Here is a 14,619-nt window from a genome sequence, read left to right as displayed (position 1 = left end):
CAAAAGTCACTGAATTAACCTTAATGAGACATTCTTAAGAATTGCTCTCCTGACAAAGTGGACCAATTAACTAAATTGAGTAAAGTTGCTATACAGAATTATGCTAGGGATTTCATATAAGACATGGAAAACTATTGTCCATGTTGAAGGACAACATGACATTGTCTGTAGCTTGCAGATGTGGTGTGAGGGAGGACAACTAACATTCAAATGGAGCTAGGCTGAGAGGAGGATGTTAGCCTTCTCATTCTCTAAAGCTTGCTGGGTTTGAATAATACATAGTTTGGCCTCTACCATACTCTAGTACAGATGTTGCTGTGTGTTCTCTCTCTGCCAGGGCTAGGGCTGTTGCTGAAATCCTAAGTTTTGCCAGTAGCTCCTTCATGATAAGGGTCAGAAGTAGCATATTCATTATAACAATGATTAAGGTTTTAACCTTTGGAATTACAGACCTCTTACATCATAAAAACTTGTCTATGCTCAATTTTATTTGTAGATCTCTGGTGCATTGCTTATATGTGGAAAAGTCTGCAATTAGTTTGCACATGAGTTGATTTCCTTTGGGGCACTCGGATCCAGTATCACCTGCTCTTTTCTTGTTAAGTTCTCTCTTCTGGTTTTGGTAGTCCCTGTTTGGTCAGTCTTTTAAATGCAGCTTATTATACCTTAATGTTGTTCTTGCCTTGGTTTCCAGTACTCTGTGTGCTGCCACTAGTTACAGTCTTTTTATTGTCAGCGGCAGCTAAGAAATTAGAAACTTGCTCTTTGATTTGGTAGTGTCCATTGGCCTTGTAGGACAAACTTACACACTTCAGGGCCATTAGTAGGTTGGCATACAGTGGAAGCACTAAGGGCATAAATCAGAGTCCATTTAATGGAAGTAGTGTCCTAGGATCACATTTTGGAAATTGTTGAACAGAAAATTGTGGGTAAATTAGAATTTTTTTTAGTTGTATGTAAACACAAGTATTATATGTATCTTAATTTGTTACACGCTTGAGTTGTGCTTCTATCATTTGTTGTTACTAATAATTATGCTAGAGAAAAATGAGATTCCAGAAATAGTCGTGTTGTTGGGGAAAGCAGACTTAAATGCTTACAGGTCAGAATATATATCACAGGAACCACATGAAACTCTAGCAAATAAATTTCAAGTTACCTTTGGAAAAAAAAAAATACGTGGGCCATGTTTGGAAAGCATAGTCTGGAGCCAACTTTGTGCCCAAAGAAATTACCCATGAGTTGTTTCATTTCTAACTGTCAAAAACCACTGAGGGCTGAAAATACATGGTAAACGATAATTTGGGGTAAGGAAGGGTTTGGGTTTTTTTCCCCTTCACTTACCTCACGTTTGGTGTGGTGCATCACAAGTCTGGGTCTCAGTCAGAAGAATGACATCTCTGAAACTGTTTCTGAGAAGTTTATCTGCATGTACACGTAATGCCATTTTGTATATCTCTTGGTGCCTGTAGCCTTGGGTATGTTTGCTAATTATGGGTTTGCTGACTTGTTTATATATATTCCATAGGTATTTTGGAAAGTGCCCGTTTCTTTAATTTGGTCACATCTAGCATAGCATTTGTCGGATCTTACTTGCTTTTTTCCCTTGGCATTCCTATTCTACAACAGGAATGGCTAGTTTAGCCATCCATGTCACTGTTTCCTGACCGTACACAATATGAAAATGAGTATTTTTATTTCTTTAAGGATTGTTTTTTCAGAAACCTCAGATAATATTCCTTAAAATTCTGTATTTTTTTGGTGTGAGATATAATGCTTTCATATCCACTTAGTGGCAGAAATTTTCTGATTCTCAGCTTATATAGACACTGAGCTTCACAGATTAAGTTTTGGTGTAATACCTAGGCAGCAGAACATAATCAGACTACATACTTATAGGAGGCTTAACATATTTGTAGAAGCAGGACTGTCAGACTTTGAGAATTGCAAGACAAGCATCCCACACAGGTGAGATGGGGGTTAAATATACTTTTGATTCCATGTAAAAGTGGCATTAATAAGATTATACATACATAAACACACCTGTTTATACAGCAACACCATTGCTCTGAAGGTCTCAACGTACTTTTCAGTGTTCATTGAAATGGTGCTTGTTTACTGTCTTGTGAACTTGACACACTTTTCCTTGGTTAGTTGAAAGGACAGTGTATGTGTTATCCAAAAGTACTAAGCATTTTTATTTTTCACTTTTTTCATTATTCTGGGGAGAGAGACTCCAAATAACTTGTTTGAAGATATTGGTCTAGTGGATTACACAGAAGACTAAAAGTTAGTTACTGAAATCCTTGAGGAAATAAAGGACGTGGTCAGAAGTAGATCTGCGCCAAGAAAATGGACATCTACCTGTAGTCTTATGATAAATTCTCTTAAGAGGTTGCTTTTTGTGTGCAACCTAATGGCTGGAGCAATACTGCCTTACTATGTTTTAATAGGTTGTCTGCTTACATAACCTCAAATAGTTAATAAATAATAGCAAAAGACAGAGCAGAAAGTGGTTGGAAATAGAGAATAAGTAGGAGGTCTTCTGCAGAGCTAGAGTGTTGTCTTGTATGTTTGTTTTGAGAATGAACCCAACTTGAAGTGTCTTGTTTGTGCTCTTGTTTGCTCATGTTTTTGAATATCAGTTGTTGGATGGTTAGCAAATATTCACTGCCTTTTACAAGCTAGGCTTCTGGCTGATTGCCTTGCATTGGTAAAACAAGACATCAAAGCATCTCAAACTTTCTGTTGATGCTCTGCTTGAATTGCAGGTACCTGTTTTCTTAAAGGCTTTCGTAAAGGCCTGCTGCTTAACCCATTTTGGCAATATGTCAGCTGGGTATTTGTTTCTAGCCTGTTTAAAGTTTTAATGGTATCAAAAGGACAGAAAAGGAAAAACGCTGATTTCGGTGATGCATAAGTTTGAGACTTTACTTGCATTCCACCACCAAGTAGAGACCTCAAGGCAGCACTATAGATATATTCCAGTTTCGTTCCAGGCCATGCTAGTTAACTATTTCTCTGTTGTGCTCTTTCATACTTTTACTTTCTTTTCCTCCTCTAGTTTGCACAAAGGAGTTAATCGTAGCATTTCCTTAGTTTTGGTGTTAACAAATTTCTTTAAACAGAAGGCAATCAAATCTGGTGTCTGCTACTAACAAGATAAACTTAGTTTCTGTAATAAACCTGTCAATCTGTGCTAGAATTGCAGAAGCCTGTTACGGAGTGTCTTAATGTCAGGTTACTGACAGCGCTCTTCGTTATGCCTGTTGTCCTCTGCTAACAGAAGCTTCAGCTTAAATCAAAAATTCAACCCTAAAGTAAATGTGATTGAAGTAATTGTTGATATAATCATATTAATATTAAAATCATTGAAGAGGTCACAAACATGTTCTCCAGAGCATAAATGTTAAGTATAAGGAATGAGGCTGGGACAAGTATTTGCTAAATGGAATGAATACTGTATAAAGTAAATGTAGCATTTATTGGCCAGTGGTGACTCATTGCCATGCACTTCATTCTAGAGAATGGATAAAAGGGCTACAAGTTTTGTATTGAAGGCCAGAAATAACTGGATTGCACAATGGCTTATAGAAACAACATTTTTTTTGCAAGTGTTAATTTTAATACCTACGAAAAATGCAACTTCATTATACTCTCTATTTGAGAGGGCTTGCAGCCATGCCATGCCTGGTCAATGTTTGGTTCTTATCTGAAACAGAAAACCTGGGAAGGTAAATAAATTAACTTCATGTAGCTATATGTTCTCTACTCCTCTTTGCATGATCTGTAAAATAACTTCTCATAAATCTATTTGAGACTGGCTATCACTCCTTTAGTGCAGTAAGATCCTCATATAACTTGGTAGACAAGACTTCGTTTATTGAAGATAAGCGAGCAACGGGAAATTAATGCTTGCAGGTGGCTCATACCTACCATGCATACCTTCTTAGGTGCACCGTCACTTTGTTTTACTCAGGCACTCAAGCCTGACTGTGCAGCTCTCTGAACAGCACTCAGCAGCATGTTCATTTTAGACTGATAGACCTGTTTACTAATGAGCAATTTGAAGAAGTTTATTGACATCCACTTCACAACAAATAGAGGTGATTTAAGTAGTTCTTTTTTTGCTAGTACTATAAAATTAGTATTAAAAAAAAAACCAACTTTTTTAAAAAAAAACAAAAAAAGGCTGTGAGGAAATAGGCTTATTAGAGCACTAATTTAGGCTGTCGTGTGAACTGGAGACCACCACCGAACTTTCTGCTTTTCCTTTACTCTTGCTGTAGCTGTTGGACAAGAGTTACTTAAAGTAATAATTTAAATTAGTATTATGGGATTTTGACTTCATTTGGCTTAGTACTCTATTTTATTACAATGCTGTTGTAGTAATTCAGTAATTACTACTTTTTATTGTATTACTGGACATTCCAGGTCTTTCTGGGAAATGCATTGCTGAAAACAGAACCAAGTAAAAGGCCTGTTTCACTCTCATATGCAGAGTACTAGCTCTGACCCCAAGCTTTTGTTGCACTAATGTTAGAGATAATACCATCTAATCATTAGAACTGCATAAAGGATTCAACATCTGAAACTGGTAAATTGGTCTTATTTTTAAGTTCCATCCTTTAAATTATTTAAATAATGGTTTTAGTATTTTCTTTTAAAGTCTACTGAAGTAAGTGCAAGGCATTCCCATTCTTTAAGATGCTCAAGTGATGAGCAACTCCATTAAAAATGGAAAGAAAGTCCAAAGAAAATACAAGTTTCAAGTGCAGGAAATAGGTTTATACCACAATAGCAAATAGAAAATAAGTCCCTGAGAGCTGCTGCAGAAAGGGGCCAGAGGGCAGATGTGATATGGGTCTCTGAAGTCTAAAGAGAGGTGAAGGCACTCTACCTCAGCACAGATGTTTTGTGTAGCATCTGCTTCCATATTACCAGGCACCACAGCAGTTAAGGATGTATCACTTTAAACAAAAGATAAGTTTTGCATTAGAGTAGTTCTTACATAAAGCAAATTGGCTGGCATACTTTCTTGTAATAAGGTGAAATAGTATGTAGCCTAGAGTGTAATATCAGTGTGCCACAATCTGCAACAGAAAGAGGAGGTGACAGGCAAGCTGAAACCTTAAAGTGAGGGTGTATTTTTTTATTTTAAAAACAAAACAACCCCCCCCAAAACACCTCTGCAGAGTGTTTGCTATGTTGCAGCATTAGCAGGGCAAGTTGTTCACAGTTCTTTGAAAAGCCATGTGCTCTAAGTCCTCTAAATCACTGTCAGGAAACAAATAGGAAAGGGATGAAGGTTGTCCTTGCCTATGCAGCTTTTTTTGGACACTTCTTAATTATTTCTCAGTTCTCCTTGTATTCTTCTTTGTCTCTAGCTTCAGGATGGGATGAATAATGAGGTTATATTTAAAACTGTTTCCAAAGACACATTTATGCTGTCCATTTCAGAACTTAATTGCAGAAAAAGAAATGGGTACAACTGAGAAGTAGCTATCACTCGTTTTAACAAGTCCTTCTAAAGAATTGCTTCATTATTCAGCATGTTATCTCTTTACATTTTTTTCTGCACTGTAGAATGTCTTAATTCCTTACCAATTGTATATTAAATTCTTGCATTAAGAAGACATGCTTGATGTCTTTTTGCCTTAGCATCAATAAAATATCGTACCACTGATGTTGAGAATTCACTCTTGCTAGAACATGGCAATATATTTTCACAGTGTAACATATGTTACACAATGTAACAGTGCAAGCAAGGCAGGAAACCTGGACGCTGAAGTTTCAGATGAAGGGACAATAAAACATGATGCACAGCATATTTTTACATCTTCTAATAGTCTGGTACAACTGCAAAACCAGTAGTTGCTTAAGCTATTCAGTTATAATGAATTGTGAATGTTAGCTGTATGGATAAATTGGTTTTCTGTGAGGCTGTGGATGAAATGTGTTGTTCCTAAGCACTCAAAGGGGGGGCCAATTGTTAGGAGCTTGCCTGGGAACCCTGCAATGTTTCTCTCCTTCCTTAAGGTGGTATTTCATGTAATATTCATGCTCATCACAACTTTAGTATTCTTAGGTGGCAAGTAAATAAAATCTTAAACTTAAAAAACTTAAAGTAACTAATTTAGTCTTTTTCTTCTTTCTCTTTTCCTATCCTCATCTCTTGTCCTCCCCCCACCCCATTTAATTAATTGTGGATAAAATAACTGTCTTCTGAGCACTCACCTAGGGACCTTTGTAGCTGAATGTTTTTGAGGCGAGGCTTTTCTTGGTTACTACCCTTTGCATACCCATTGATAGCAAATGCATTTTTGGCCCCTTACCATGTCTAGAGAACGAGGTTTTAACGTTCAGACTACCTTGCAACTGGAGCACTCCAGTTTGTGAATGCTTCAGTAAACATGGGTTTGGACAGCTCATCTCTCTATGTGCCTGTGAATGTAACTCCTGAAAATTTTAGGGCTTTGTTAGGAACTGGACTCAGTTAAAATGCACTCAATGGCACCAAACACACAATATTCTAACACTCCTTTGAAAAACTGGAGTTAACTATAAGGAAGACTGGTAAGGAGTCCTTTTTTCTATTGAATGGTGAAGTAATTAGCACCTGTTCAAGACTTGAAAATGGTAGCAGAAAATGCTGAGAGGTTGCAGAAGTAAGCAGCTCTGCAACTGTTGGTGTCTCTCTCCTAGGAAACAGCAGAAAGTATTCAACTAGTCAGAGGAAACCATACATTAGGATTTAAAGAACGTTTAAGGAGCTCTTCAATCTTGTTTAAGTAAATAAAAGTATTTCAGGAGGATTAAAATATTTTTTCCTTTTTTTAGATTGAATAAACTCAAGGGGAAGTGTGATAACTAGAAACTGGAAGCTTTAAAATGAAAAATTAATAAACCCTTTGACAGTTTCATTTACAGCAAGGGGTATGGGATGTTGGGGCTTTATGAATGCATACTCTTTATAGCAATCATTTTCCTTGAGTTGTTGCAGAATCTGCCCTTTGTGCAGAGCTCACAAAGACAGGGCTCATGTATTTGTTTTGTTTTGACTTTTTTACTTATACTAGAGGTAACTGTCTTGCTATTTCTGGCTATTGTGGAGCAAATTGGGAGATTGCTTCTCCCTGTTGTTATCTTAGTCTTTTCATCATAACTAATTACAGCTAAAACAGGGGTAGCTTAAAGTACTTCTCTTAAGGGGGAAAAAAAAATTAAAATAAAAAAATGGATTGCCTGTTCTGATCCTCTGTTAGGACTGGAGGGGATTAAAGGGTTAGGAGAGAAGTAACTCTTAAATTGCTTTAGTGAACCATACAGAGCAGATACAATACTGTTCCTTTCCAGTTTTATTAACTACATCTTCTCCAGTGCTTAATATAATAAAGATTGATTATCTGTCAGGACAGAATAGAAGGACAGGTTTTAAAATGCATTTACATCAGCACCTGACTGCACGATTCAGTTTCATGCTATCCATCACTTGTACCTAGAGCTGCAAGTGCTTCAAGTATTGTGTTTGCAGGTAGTGATCACTAAAATTTTGTACTATTTCTGGAGGGATATGTTTAAACTTGCATATCTAGCTCATTTTACATTTTAAAAACTAATGAACTTTATTATGTTAACTTACCTTATATGCACCACTTAACTTTCTCTGTAATAGGATTTCAGTTGTGCACAATCATAAGCTGAAGGTGGAAACTAGAGCTTTAAAGCTCAAAAAAAACCCTCAAGGACTCTTTATAAACTTCAAGTAGCTATCATAAAATGAGTTTTAAAAACAAAGAAATTGCATATTAACCATGATGTATTTTTCTCTTTTTAAAAACAGGTGAACCAAGGGTAATATTTCCAGAATATATTTGCTTTTTCTTCCAGTTAGAAGATAAATGTGTTAAGCTGGCAAAGTAATTCTGGTAAGAGTTTTCCTATTACTTCTATAGCAAATTCATTAAATGTATAGGTATTCACAGTTGTGCTACCAAGAGGAGCTTTCTGTACCATTTGCGCTAACAAACTTGCTCTTTCTTACAAGGTCTTATTTTTTTACCTAATAATTGCATGTAGATTCTTGATCAAGCAGTATTAATCCACCTATTATATTTAAATGTTACATTGAAAGTTATTTGGCTCTTTTTTGCATGTTCTATACTTGGACATGATGAAAATATTTGACTTTCAAAGATTTTTTTTCAGCTGTTTATACAGAAATCATAGAATCATAGAATGGCATAGGCTGGAAGGGACCTCAGAGATCATCTAATCCAACCTCCCTGTCATGGGCAGGGATGCCTCTCAACTAGACCAGGCCACTCAAGGCTCCATCCAACCTGGCCTTGAACACCTCCGGGTGGGGAGGGGGCATCCACAATCTCTCTGGGCAATCTATTCCAAAGTCTCAATCTATTCCAAACTCTTAATAGAGTTAAATATGCCATAGAATCCATTAAGTGGGTTTTGTGTGGATTCAATGCTCTGGTGTAGCTGCTGTCACTGATTCTTGTTTTTGTTTTACCTTCCTCAGTGATCCTCTTGAGAGTTTTCTACAGCTGAGTCTTGTGTTTCTTGTCTTTGATTTATTGTTTGTTCTAAATGTTTCAACATGTACTAGTGCTGACCAACCTAAGAATGCTGTGGCATAAGAGGAAAACACGAAAAGAGGTTTTGTAAGGTAGAGCGAATAGATTAAGTGTATGAGTGCCTTGTGTGCGTTATCTAAAGTAAAATTAGTTGGTTTGGGAATCAATACCAATGCTTTTGGTATTTTCTCCTGAGCATATGCAGTAGAGTTGTATCTTGAATTAAGTACACTACAACAGCGACTGCCACCCACTCAGTCTTGCTTGAAGGAAAACACCACGAGAACTGGTAAATCTAAAGCATTGTATTTCTGAAACTCACATATTTATCCTAACTCATTAGTTATTACTTTTTTCCCCGTGAAACAATCTGCATACTGTTGGAGTACATAACATGGTAGAAGATAATGTGTGCAATTGAGCTACTAAAGAACATGTTTTCTATACAGTGCTGTGTAAGAGCTGCCTGTGTTCCCCTTATGCTTCATGTCAGGTACCTTTTAGAAGCAGATGAAGGTTGAAGCTCACATCTAGATTACAAAGAAAAGCTGAAACGACGTTACTAGCTTTCATTTATGCAGTGGGAGGTAATGCTGTGTGTGACAGGCTTTTTACATGATAGATTTAAAAAATGAGTGTTTTGAGATTGCAGGCTATTAGCTGCTGAAGTTTCATTGAAATAAATGAAATTCTCTAAGTTCATCTTTCTCATTCCCTTCCACTCTACCTTGGTATGGTGATTCCTCAGTTCTAGAGGTACTCCATCCTTTGCAGGGGGTGGGATACAGGGAAGAAACACTCCTCTCTTCCCCTCGTCTTTTTCGCATAAGGAAAAATGTATTTTCTGATGGATTTAATTTCTGTACTTTCCTCTGCTTCCAGCTCAGACATGAGCAGTGCCAGTAACTCACTGGCACGGGAATTCTTGACGGATGTCAACAGACTGTGCAATGCAGTGGTACAGAGGGCAGAGTCCAAGGAAGATGAAGAAGAAGAAACCCATATGGCAGCACTGGGACAATACTTGGTTCAAGGCCGTGGGTTTAGTTTGCTTACCACACTGAATTCGACTATTGATCAGGTAAGAGTTATTCTTAGCTGGTTATAATTTTTGTATTGAGCTTTGTCTGTGTGAATTTGTCTGGTTCATGTTCTTGGTGCTGGTTTGCTTGCCTTTTTGTGGCAGAGTGTGTGAGTTAACTGTGAAGACTAGAAGCTCAAAAGGATATGTTACTGTTGCTTTCTGTCCTTCAGCAAGAACAGAAAAAGTAGCTAATCGTATACCTGTTTCCCAGCTGATACCGATGATTGCTAAACTTCAGACTAGTTAAGGCATGTGTGAAGCTCAAGTGAAGTAGCTGGGTGGAAAGAGGCAATAGGTTAGAATTTTCCAGAGAAATGAGTGTTTCTGAACCTGCAGCACAAACTGAGAGTCTTTAATTTGAAAAGGTCCTCCTGATTTAAGGCAATAAAATAAAAATATACACTTTTTCTTTGTTTATGGGCCATGAGATATATTTTTACTCTTCAAGTAACTTGCTCTTGAACATAATAGAAAGTAAATATTTTGTGACTTTAGCTTGAAAGATAAAGTATTTCAGAAGTGGTGATTGGTTTATACTGGGTTTTTATGTACAAGTTTAGCATACATCCCTGTAGCTGCAGAGGTCCGTTTCCTTCTCTTCTTTCTCTTCTCCTTCCTTTTCAACACTATTGGATGTGCACTAAGCAATGGATAAGGTGAGATGTGCATTAAGTCTTTGTGCTTTGAAACTGCAGATCCCAGTGTTTAAAAATAATGAACCAGATGAATCCTGGTTGAGTTTATTCAGCCTTTGTCTTAAGTGAGGTTGGCTGTTAACGCTGGTCAAATTGTTCTTTAAGGCTTGCTTTGCCTTTGTGAGGTGATCTGTGCTAAGACTGCAGTCAGGTCTGCTGCCTTGGTTCTGGATTCCAGTAGGTGCACTGGCTAAACAGTAAATGCACAAGACTGCAATTATATATAATTTCGAAGAAGAATCTTTACCACTTATAGCTTCATGGGTTTTTTAAATGTCATTTGAGTCCTGAAGAGTTGCTGTTAATAGAGGCTTCAGGACTAGAGCTGCTGGAAAAAAAAAAAAAGAAGAAAATGGGGGATTCCATATGTCTCCCTTCCAATAAAAACACGCTTCTGAAGTAGAAGGGGGAAAAAAGGTGGTGGCATTCTTCATGTGATATCAGAAAGAAATTCAGCAATTATTTCTTGAGGAAATATGTGTTTTAAGAAGGCATGGGGAAGAGGAACTTAATAAGGAAAGTCAAGTTCTGGAAGTGTACCACTGAAATTTGAAAAGGTAATGTTTTGCTTTTTCCAGTCATATTGTGCTTTGAATGCTGTATTGCACAGTCCCAATCCTAATTCATTTGTCTTGCTGATAATACCTTTAGTAGCAAAGAGAGTTGGGAGAATGACTTTGAAAAAGCTTAGGTTTTTGGTCTAATTGTATTGTATCAATAGTTTGAGATTTTTTTTTTAATTTCATTTAAATTGATAGTTTCATCAGACAAATATTAGCTGTTTGTTATATGTATATATAACTATATATATCTGTATATATTTGTGTTATATATAACTATTTAAGTTGCTTATCTCCATATGTTTTAATTTCATTGCTATCTTGAATTTTTGGAGAAGGATATTGCTTCAGCTGCATATCCCTGAATGATGTTAACTGCCAAGATGCTCATCAGCTTTTCGTGTTTGAAAATTTTTGATCTTTAGGAGTGAAACCATTTTGATAGTGCTGCATAGCACCCAGTAAAGGAATTGTATTTGAATTCTGTGCCTTCTGCTGTTATTTTCTGCATTGACATTCTTAGTGGGATTCTAAGACTTATACTCTAGAAGTGAGGGATTTTTTTTTTTAAAGTGATTATTCTGTTCTTCTAATTAAGAATAACCTTCCCTCTTTCCTCCCATAAAATTTCACCTTCCTATTGTGAGTCAATAACATCGCTTGATAAATGTAAGCTTTTTTCATTTGTTTAAAGATGTCTTTTTGGAGAAAGTATAAACTTTCCCATAAAATTCTTCAAAGTGACATTTTTGGAACTACAGAAGTTTCAAACTTGTGCTGGTCTTTGTGTTGGCTTTGTTTAAATCAGCAAATTGTTTGCTTTTGACTTTTCTGGTTTTGTTCTTTGGGTGAGGAATTCCTTCAAGAGGGATTAGGAGAGCTTTGTATAGAAGCAGAGGTGTAATAAATATCTTAGATGCTTTCTGATTGACTCTAGTTAATGGTTATAGCACTCTTTGCAGTTAGGTCATTTTTTTCAGTGCATAAAACAGCAGAAAGGTATAGGGAACTGAATGTTCAATAGCTTTGTAAAATAAAGAAGGTTAATCTATTTTTAAAAAGTACAAACATTTTGTTTCTGTTTCGTTTCTAACATAGGAGCTGACATGTCGGGAAGAACTTCTGACCCTCCTCCTGTCACTTTTGCCATTAGTGTGGAAAATCCCAGTCCAAGAGGAAAAAGCAATAGGTATGTTTTATCACTTACAGTATTAAGGACCTAAAAGAAGTGGTTTGTGTATTACTACAGAGCCTAGGTTTCCCAGTAAAGAGTAATAGTTAATTGTAATATATATCCTCTGAACATAGAATGAAGATGTGGATTCTGTAGAGAACTTAAACTCAGAAATACCAATGTTCTGTCAGCATACACGGGAGATCAAAGTTGTACAGAGAAGGTAAAGGCTCTTGGTCTTTTGTAAGCAATGCTTACATTGCTGTGTAGCTGGACTTGATGGTGATGCGATTTTTTTTTTTTTTTTCCCCCTTTCGGGTGATTTTGGGGAAAAGAGATTTGAAAGTGTATGATATTTTTGCTAATGTGAAGTGCTTCATGATGAGTAGAAGAGGAATACATACTTTTTCTTTTTAAAAACAAAAAAGTGATATATGTTGACACTAGAGACAGAATGAGACAGACTTTTTCTTCTGAAATTGAAGAAATGGGAAGTACAGAATAAGCTTAAAGCCAAACAGTGGACAATAGAGTATGGAAAGTGCAATGTTATGAGGGAGACACACCCTGAAAAGTAGAATCATACTGGATGTTTATGAACAGAATCAGGCTGCATTCCTTAGAAAATGTCAGAAACTGGTGTGCTATTTGAGGAATCATATCACAAGGGTTCAACTGCCAAAGAGTCAGTTTAAGTGAATTAAAGGAGTGTGACGTGGGTTAGGCCGCTCCAGCAACCAAACCCCCCCAAGTCGTTCACTCACCCCCCCCCAGCCCCAGGGGTGAGGGAGAGAATTAAAGGATAAACTGGAAACCCGTGAGTTGAGATAAGAACAATTTAATACAGATGATTTAATACACAGTGTAGATGCTCACCACCCCCTCGTATGCGAAGCCCGTCTCGTCCCGAAGATGCGATCCCAGATGAACGCGAGGCCCCAAAGTGCGGAGGGTGGTGGCGAGAGAGAGATAGTACTCCGAGAGTGGGAGTACTGGAAGAGAGAGGAAAAAAAGGCAATAGAGCAAAAGTGCAGAAGCGCAAAAGAGCAGAAGCGGTGAAAAAGCCAAAGCGCAAAAAGCCCTTCTTTCCAGCTGACCCTTACTTTTATACTGGGCATGATGCTGCATGATATGGAATACTAATTGGCCAGTTCGGCCTCAATCTTAAGTTCCACCACAAATCACAAGGGGAATCGTGGCCCCCTTGTCCCAGCTATGCTCCCCCCTTATCCCGCCATGCTTCTGCACTCCGGCACACTGAAAAGTCCTTGGAGTCTCAAACATCAACTTGCTATCAGCATTCTTCTCACAGCAAGCCTCTGAGTAAAACCAAAACACAGAGCTCTTCTAGCTGCTAAAAAGAAGAGCTAACTCTGTCCCAGCGAAAACTGGGACAGGGTCATACAAAATAAACTCTGCAAAAACTGAACCAGGAAATGGCAGTGACTTGTTTAGTTGGTTTTTTGTTTTGGGCTCTTGCAGTTTTCTGATGCATTCTTCTCCCTAGTGGAGGATAAAACAAAGAAGATGAAACAAATGAAGTTACCTGTTGGTTTGAGACAGTTCCTGAGGATTCTCACCTGAAGCTCTCCCAATGTTTTTTGCTATTTTAAACTCCTGCAAATTGAAGGCTTTTATTAATGTTTGTAGGCTTGGAATATTTAAAGTACCAGTTTCATAGCACTTTTATATAATAAACTTCCTGCTTGCTCAGTTGCATCATTTTTTCATGCTCCTGTAAGCATCATTGAATTAAAGAAACATTTTGGTTATCTTACGAGAGCTTTGTGGCTTTTCCAGGGTTAATTTAAAATGCTGTTTTGTAAATAGGTTTTAAGGTGTTCTGGTTTTGCGCTCTGCACAATACACAGTCTTTCCTTCTACAAATTTCCCTCTCATGATATTATAACAACTCCTTTTTTCTTGGGCTGAAATAAATCCTCCTATATTAGGCAGCTTTTTTTTTCCTATAAAAGAAGTATCCTTTGTTTGATAGAGTACTCCTCATTAATTTCCTGCCTCCAAAGCAGATGATGCTTCTTCCTTAAGCATCACAACTATGACTTTATGAAATAGCAAGGCACAGTCATACTTGCACATGGAAGTATCTTTTCTTTCAGTTTGATTAATGATTGTATGTATTGTGTGGGCTTTTAGGGTTTTGGAGAGGAGGCTGTTATGTTAATTATCACACTTTTCTAAGTACTGAACTTACTGGATGGTGGATACTTGCAGTTGTTTACGTTACGTATTTTACTAGGCAAAGCAACTAGATACAGTTCTATCACTACTTAAAAATGGCAATGGATTTTATCCAAGAACACGCAGACTTTTTTCTCTACCTGCTTTTTTGACATTTTGTGAGCTGAGTTTACCAATACAAATTAACTGGTGGCACTTGCATTTTATTCTTCAAAATTTTCTTGCCTATTGAATCAGACTTCAAATTTCGTATTTGCTCTTTTATACTGTGTGCTTGAAAGTGGTTTTTTATCTTTGCTTGACTTTTCTGGGA

The 14,619-nt window shown here is 37.2% G+C and overlaps 1 protein-coding gene across 1 annotated transcript in view; it reads left to right on the top strand.

Moving 5' to 3' along the window:
- Positions 1-7,871: 7,871 nt before the first annotated feature.
- LYST (lysosomal trafficking regulator) overlaps positions 7,872-14,619 on the top strand; it is a 70,555-nt gene continuing 63,807 nt past the window's right edge. The window contains 3 exon segments of the mRNA XM_009988302.2: positions 7,872-7,928; positions 9,474-9,672; positions 12,029-12,119. Of these exon segments, the coding sequence (XP_009986604.2) occupies positions 9,481-9,672; positions 12,029-12,119 (283 nt within the window). The 5' untranslated portion in view covers positions 7,872-7,928; positions 9,474-9,480.

Source organism: Tauraco erythrolophus, chromosome 2 (assembly GCF_009769465.1).
Source record: "Tauraco erythrolophus isolate bTauEry1 chromosome 2, bTauEry1.pri, whole genome shotgun sequence".
Classification (NCBI taxonomy): Eukaryota; Metazoa; Chordata; class Aves; order Musophagiformes; family Musophagidae; genus Tauraco; species Tauraco erythrolophus.
Note: the sequence above shows the minus strand (reverse complement) of the source record. Positions and strands in the feature narration are given on the sequence as shown.